At 38.8% G+C, this 8,065-nt stretch overlaps 1 protein-coding gene across 1 annotated transcript; it reads right to left on the bottom strand.

Moving 5' to 3' along the window:
• Positions 1–333: 333 nt before the first annotated feature.
• LOC139937545 (glucose-6-phosphatase 2-like) lies at positions 334–7,801 on the bottom strand. Its single transcript, XM_071932745.1, has 4 exons — positions 7,370–7,801; positions 5,872–5,981; positions 4,927–5,148; positions 334–3,204 (listed from the first exon to the last, which is right to left on the bottom strand). The coding sequence occupies exons 1-4, from the start codon at positions 7,585–7,587 to the stop codon at positions 2,726–2,728; spliced, it is 1,029 nt and encodes a 342-aa protein (XP_071788846.1). The 5' UTR covers positions 7,588–7,801; the 3' UTR covers positions 334–2,725.
• Between the last annotated feature and the right edge of the window lie 264 nt (positions 7,802–8,065).

Below are 8,065 nucleotides of genomic sequence, written 5' to 3'. Positions count from 1 at the left end.
GACTGATATATTTTGTGTAGCATTTTGCTGCGCTATACAATGTACAAGGGAAATTCATTCTCTGTTATAGCCAAAAAAATGTTAAACTTTGTTTTGGATTTTATTTTGTGTATGATCAGTATGGTTTAGTGTAGAACCATGCACTGTTTTGGAGGTTTCTAAGTTTGTTTACAACATTATTCTTTCCACCTTGATTTTTTTTATTTGTGGTCTTCCATTATGCTCATACCTGTACCTGTACTAAGAAAACACTTTTATTTACCTTCAATAGGGACGGAAAAGGGTAAGGGGAGTGGGCGGAGTCAACTCACTCAGCCCAACAAGCTGTCATAGTTATTAATAAATAAAAGAAATATTTGTACTATGACTTCTCAGACAATAGCGGGTGTCCTATCCACCAGTCCTTTTCCTTTGTTCTTGTCATTGAGAACAATGGAAACGGACAGGCGAGTGGGACAGCGGCTATTGTTTCAGAAGTCTCTCATTTTTGACCCGAGGGTCAAGATGTGAATTTTTAATAGGCAACTAAAAAATGTTCTGTACCACATTTTACAACAAAACGTGTGGTTTTGAAACAGAGAACATTTTGACTACATGTAGCATGTACAACACAGTTTAGGACATAGAAACAACGAAATGATATCAAAAAAAAAAAAAGACCACAGTCATATTGTATTCTTTTCCCCCAAATATCTGTAAATTTGTACATATTTTCCTAAGTATTAACTTTGTTTATTTATTTGTTATTGAATAATACAGTGTTACACTGTTTTCCGGGGTTTTATAAATCCCATTACAATCAAAATAATTATCTTCAATTATGATGAAGACGGCTTTAATTGGACATGATCTGGCGTTCTAAAAAACATCTTGATATCTTTTTTGCGACGACGTCAGTTGAAACGGGTCAATGCAACCATTCTTACTGTGCAAGTTGACTGGTTTACCAAGCAAGTTAACTAGTTTACCACGAAAGTTTACCCGTACATTTAAAATGACAAGATAATTATCAGCTGTTAATAAAATGCAAGTGTCAACAATTCTTTGAATTCTTGAATTTTTATCAATGTAGATTTCAAATTTTTACAATTAACAAATGTTGTATAGACGATGTGAACTATGTTTACATTCAAACCGCCCTCTGTTGACAAAACACTGTACACGTCATGTTTCGCCGGGCAAAAAGGCGCGTAGTCATGGTAAGATTGCGTGTACTCTCTAGCTGGCTGCCAAAACACAAGGGTTTTGGCCGGCGGTATGCTCGCGAATCATGTTATGGTTTTCGAGTGACGTCAGAGGTCACATCGTCTATAAAGTCACTTGAATATTTCATTTCGAAGTCTCCTATCTTTACAAAATTGTAACGTTACCTTTTTTCTTCCCAAAAGTTCAAAACCTCCAATGTGCATGATGATGATAAAAAAGGGTATTCAAATTATATCGTATTAATCTATTTTATTGAATTGACTTGATTAATATAGTAGAAATTGAATAATTTATTAACATTTAGTGAAAAATATATAATTGTTTTTTAAACTAAAACTGCCATTTATAAAAATAATATATGTATGAGGCACTTATGTAATGGCTAACCATCATCTATATGAGACAATGAAACATAGTTTTAGCAATTATATTTGAGTTTGTTTGAACTTGTAATACAATCCCAATTGTATAATCTAACTAACTTTTGTGCAAGAACCATTTTCGCATACTATCAACCAAAGAGGATGGTTTGTTAACAATGTAATACATTTATATCAATTGCAAAGGAAAGACAACCTTTTCAAAAGGTTAATTTTAATATGTGTAGTGCATCCACCCAAAATGCTGTCATTCCCCTAGATTGTATTTCATACCCGAAGTAATTCCACCTCAGAAAGTAGATTTTAAGAATGTCAGCAGAGTTTTCTGTAACATTTGTTTAAAAAAAATTAACTGTTCACAAAAAGTTAAAAACAGCTGATAACAATGAGCAATAAATTATTTAAGAATGAGCTATTAATCACAATTATGGTCTCCCTGTGTAGTTTTGTCCTTGATTACCCTGTATGCTGAATAATGTATTCTCTGGTTTGCCCGAGTTTGGTTTAGTTGATTTAGAGCTCCCATGCATTTAGCTAGAGTGCTCCAGATTGCTCAGTTGGGCATTTAAAACCAAGATAAACACCAAGTAGAAAACATTTCTAGGACCCTTGTTATAATTCAGCCTGCTTTGGATAAACTTATCCAATTTGGGAATGGAATGCCCCACAATTTTGAATAAAATCTGGGGAGAACCCTGTGCTACCAGAGGTATTTTGTGGAAAGAACCAGCTGGGCTAGAAATAGGGTTAACTAATATATTATATATAAATGGTTGTACTTTAAAAACTAAAATATTATATATAAATGGTTGTACTTTAAATAGTTCTTGAACACAAGTACTGAAGTAGATTCATGAAGTTGAATGGAAAGAGTGCTCCAACAGCTTGGACAAGAATAGTACATTATACCCTTACATTGATGTTTGTAAAGCACTATACTCGGTACTTTCTTGAGTTCTGTGAACAAATTCACAGCGAATCATTTGGGTGGGATTCAAACCCATGACCTTAGGATTGCTAGATCAGATGGCGTACCACTAGAGCACCAAGCTAGCCTGGTGGCTAGAGGCAGTTCGAATCCTATGTGTTAGTAGCATGTACCGCAACAATTTTAAATTGATGTTATTTGGGCTAGTCTGTCAACATTTTTTGTCTTTAACGCCACAACACCAAAGGCGTTTTATAACAACCACTCCAATCATGATCAAACCATACTTCACAGCTCCCAGTAAGTAAAAGACATTGACATCAACAACAGAGAATTTGACAAGCTCAGCAATCTGCGCAAACACCAGACACGTCCCGGCCGCTACGATCTTACGAAGGACACTGGGGATCTCTTTGAGTGCAACCGCTCTCTCGGCCACGACCATCAGGGCCAGGCTCCCGAAATCCCGTGCCAGGGTGTAAAACGGCGTCGTGTCCAGATGAACCCACTCTTTGTGATCGCACCATCGAAGAGCAAGGGGTATCGACCAAGCAGGGTCACTATCCATGGCTATCAGAAGACCATTTTGGATGAAGGTTACTACGACGGTGCTGAATGCAAAGGCTAAGTGGGTGGAGGTTGCGAAGGTTTCTACTGGGAGTTTGGCAACAAGAAGTCCAACAACAAGACCTGGTATTGAAGGGGAAACAAAATATGAGATTTTTGGTTTTTCATAGCAAACAAAAACATTGAATGGAGATACAATAACCTACTGGGTGTGAAGTTATCAATTATTTTATTCTATTCTAAGGCGAGGCTTGCGGTACTGGTGGTTGACAACTCAACTTTTTTGTTCAGTATGCTCTGATTCAGGAGAATGTTCTCAGAAAGAAGTTTATTTTCAGAACCAATGCTACTCAAAGGAAATTTTCACATGGTGTTACCGCAAACCTCCGCTAATTATTTGTATACCTGCACCATGTTAACCTTATTAAAGGAACACGTTGCCTTGGATCGGTCAAGTTGGTCTTTGAAAAGCGTTTGTAACCGTTTGTTATCAAATGCACATGGGTAGAAAGATGTTGTAAAAGTAGAATACAATGATCCACACAAACATGCCTCAAAATTGCGTGGTTTTCCTTTTACCTCGTCGACTAACACGTCGGCCATTTATGGGGGTCAAAATTTTTACTCCCATAAATGGCCGACCATGTTAGTTCGCACAGTAGAAGGAAAACCACGCAATTTCGAGGCAGACTTGTGTGGATCATTGTATTCTACTTTTAAAACATCTTTCCAACCATATGCATTTTATAAAAAACGGTTACAAACGCTTTTGTTTTGACCAACTCGTCCGATCCAAGGCAACGTGTTCCTTTAATGGTAACAACTTAGAGGTAATGGGTCTGAGGCCTGCAAGCCATTTTCCAGAACTTTTCACTTACGGCAAATTTCATCCAAGATTTTAAACTGCACCCCTTATGCATTATGGGGGAAATAAAAACAAAAAAAGTCTTTCCTTCTCAATTACAAAATAACTTAACTTTTTATTCTTTCTAGAAAAATAGCGACTTCAATTCGAGCTAATTTTCGGTACCTTAAAGAGACCAAGGACAAAACGAAAATGGGAAAATAAAAGGACTCATTAGGGTTGCTCCACAATGAAATCGTGTACAAAGTTTAAGGGAGGTTCTTAAAGACACTTCTTACTGGACACTATTGGCAATTGTCAAAGAATAGTCTTCACAGTTGGTGTATCTCAACATATGCATAAAAATTACCTGTGAAAACTTAAGCTCGATCGGTTGTTGAACTTGCGAGGTATTAATGAAAGAAAAAAACACCCTCGTCGCACGTACATTGTACCATGCATAGTCACACGAAGTTGTGTGCTTTCAGATGCTTGATTTCGAGACTTCAAATTCTAAATCAAGGTTTCAAAACCAAATTTGTGGAAAATTACTTCTTTCTCAAAAACTACGTTTCTCACAAAGTTTTATACTATCAACCTTTCTCGTAATCAAGAAAGGTTTTATGATAATAAGTACTCTGAGTAATTACCAACAGTGTCCACTGCCTTTAACTATGGGGACAAAAGAAATGACCAAAAGATGTCTCCTCAGGAGTGAAATGAATAGAATGCATGAGTTGTATACCTGCCAACACCGAAACCTTAGAAATATGAACAACTGTTTTTGAGTCCACATGATCAGAATACCTACTGTCACAAGTAATGGCACCCTATTTTGCCAGAACTTTGTGATCTTGCTCATTGCTGTCTCTTGTCAGAAATAGGAATGTTTTGTTTTTTGGGGGGCGTGTACATGAACTCCCCAAAATCTGGACCAATCCAATTGAATCTGAACAGTTTAATATAGCACAAATGAAGTTGGAGTGTGTAAGAAGACGTACCTACAAAAACGCCCAGGAATACTTGGTGTGTGAAATGTGATGCGATAAACACCCTAGATACACACACAACAGAAGCCAGTCCAGACAGGAACAGCCAAGGGAGAAGACTCAATAACTTTGTAGTACGACTCTTCTGATTGGCTGATTGGAGGTACGTTGCTAAGGATGACATCATGATGAACCATACTGCCGTGGTGACCATTGCATGACCAGAGGGTACACCTTTAAAAAGAAACACAATTTAAAAAGCTTTTATTTTATTTTATTTATTCTGGTTTTTAAGCCAATGACTCTCAGAAAAGCAAACTTAACCACTGTAGGCCCTTGGCCAAGAACTCAATGGAGAGAAGACAAGAAAGGAAGTTTCAGTTTTAGATGTGGGAGGAAAACCCCAGAGAATTGTTCCAGGGAAACCCACACAATCAGGTGGACTAAAAACCCATCCACACACAGTGCCCCCAGTTGGATTCAAAGTATTTTCAGTGTTGTTATGTCTCTCATGGTTATATATAAACCTCATGGAAATTATTAATCAAAGTTCCAACTCTCTGGGGGAGATTTAATCAAATCCTCTTCGTTTTAGTGCATAATAACACGCACTTCTTATAATTTGGGGAGGTAGTGCTTTCTGCTCTACCAGCCAGGCTTCGGACTGATGATACCCAAGCCTACATCCGTATGGACTGTAAAGGGGGTAACCCCGTTTCAGCCCGAGGAGTAGGTGGCAACAGCCTCTGGACAAAAATAATTGTAGCCCACACCTTCAGGTCTTGAATGGCCTTCAGGTCTTGTATGTCTGGCGACTTGCATAAAAATAAAAATAAAAATGAAATACAAAAATAGCGCCGAGGGCATCTCATGAAAATGCTCATTGAACTGTTTTTCTGTACAAGGTATGCAGAGTTATGTTCAAATGAGACCCCTCTTGTTGCATGTTTTGCTCACCTGGCCCTGTCTCACATGTCAGTCGATACTGCTTGATGATTGGCCGGTTGGAATCGTTAAATAAATTACTGAAATGAATCCACCAATAGGGTCGTTGGCCATGCAGTAACCTAGGAAACAGGAAGTGACAGAAATTTGATATTAAGAAACCATGATGATGGAAAACCTAATTAAATCTTTTTTTTTTTGTCTTGGAGCTGTGAAGTATGGTCTGGTTTTCCAAGAATTCTATTAAGAGGAGTTGGAAAACATTTCAGGTATGGGCTGATAGCTTGCACTGGTGAGGGTGGTTGGAACCCTGTCAATAAAAGTTATCATTTTGTATACCTTGTATTTCAAGTTTTATCTGTACTTTCCTGTCTGTTGTCTCCTTATTCTTTGTAAACTAGGACTGTATCACTAACCGTTACTGAGGGCCTACATGTAGTATTGCAAGGTAGCCCACCTTGTGTGGCTGTTATGTCTCTTTTTTTCAAGACCAATGTTAAAAGATAGCCATAACAGCCCAACAAGGTAGACTACATGTACCTTGCTTGCACCTGACAAACACTGCTTTTTGTAGACCACCCCATCCACATCTTCCTTTGCCAATATTTTGTTTTTGGGGTACAATTATAGAATACAGGGCCACTCCAGGGTTCGGGTTAGGGTTAGGGTTTAGGGTTAGGCCATTAGGGTTAGTGTTACTGTTAGGGTTAGGGGTAGGGCTGTCGCCGAGGGTGGCCCTGTATTCTATAGTTACTCCGTTTTTGGTCCACTACAAATCCGGCAGTATAGTTTTTTTTTATAATCATTCCATAAATTGCCCGAACAACTGCCTGGTCCCCTGCACATTGAAAGATCTCTAGATCCTAGTTGCAATAATCGTAACACTCTATCCTCCATCTCCGAATGTTTGAAGGATGGAGGAGGGTTAGGATTGTCGCAACTATTATTCTTCAATTACTTAAGGCGTTACCATTGTGTTATTAATATTAGTGGTACCATATACAAAGTAGACCCAGTATTCTGGGGAGCCGTACTCCTTCAAAAAATAAATTATCATCTACACAGTTCTTACTACTCTAGTCAAATTACCGCAGATGTCAATTTTATTTGAAGTAGTACAGTGGCCCAGTACGAAACATGTCAACATTAATTTTAAAGGAGTACAGTGCCCAGTTACAGGCAATGTCCAAAACGGTGACTTCAGCTACAGCATGGCTAGATCAGCGCGTCTGCCAGTGTTGAAGTATGTGCAGACGCGCTGATCTAGCCGTAACTAGTCTGTAGCCAAAGTCGCCGTTTCGGACACAGCCTTATACTGGGTCTTCATATAGTTGCGGTATTCCCGTAACCCTCCCGTAACCCTCCTCCCGACGGCAGAGAGGAGGGTTACGTTATCGCAACTTACTTCTAGAAACTATAGTGTATAAGGCTCCCCCGTGGGAGCCTTTTAGTTTCTAGAATTAATCGCAACTAGTCTTCATACAGAGCAACCTCAAAATGGGATTCTTACTTCTTCAAGATAAGATTGAGCCATTCCGACATGACAGCAGCCCACATCACCTTCAACCCTTTGGCTCGACTTAGACAATAAACCAAAGGCACACACACCAAGAAGGCACTCCGCGGGTCGCCAAGCTGCGACAAAAACAACATTATCTCGGAATAATCTCCAAAGACATGTTGAAGTTTTTGTATGTGGGTGATCTCTGCTGTCTGCAACCAATCCATGATGATCGAGTGTTTTTTTTAACCACTGACACTGACACAGTCACTGAGTCAGCTTGCCGGTGGTTCATCAGCAGAACAGGTGGGGGAATTGGGCTCTGCACTGGCAGTGTTGCAATGTTTTGTGTTGAGTTGTTGTTGAAGCGGCATTCACATTGAATCAGTAATCACAACATAACTGATACCAAAAACTTACAATTGGCACTAAAACTCATGAAATACAGTTCAGAGAATTATACAGGTACTTCCTAATTTACATGTAGGCTACCGTATACTGTGTGGTGTTTATCTATTTACTTTTTAGTACACGTGTCGGTAGTTTTCAATACCGCCCTCTTGTGGCAGTCCTTGAATTATTATCAGGCTTGTTATATTCACCCGATTGGGTGTGATAAGAATAATGTCAACTTTTTCCTTTGGTGTATGACCATGCTGACCATTGGTGGAAACTTCCATCCCTCTTAAAATTGTTTTGGAAAAT

The sequence above is a fragment of the Asterias amurensis genome, chromosome 5, assembly GCF_032118995.1.
Source record: "Asterias amurensis chromosome 5, ASM3211899v1".
Taxonomy (NCBI): Eukaryota; Metazoa; Echinodermata; class Asteroidea; order Forcipulatida; family Asteriidae; genus Asterias; species Asterias amurensis.
This window is presented reverse-complemented; position numbering and strand designations above follow the sequence as displayed.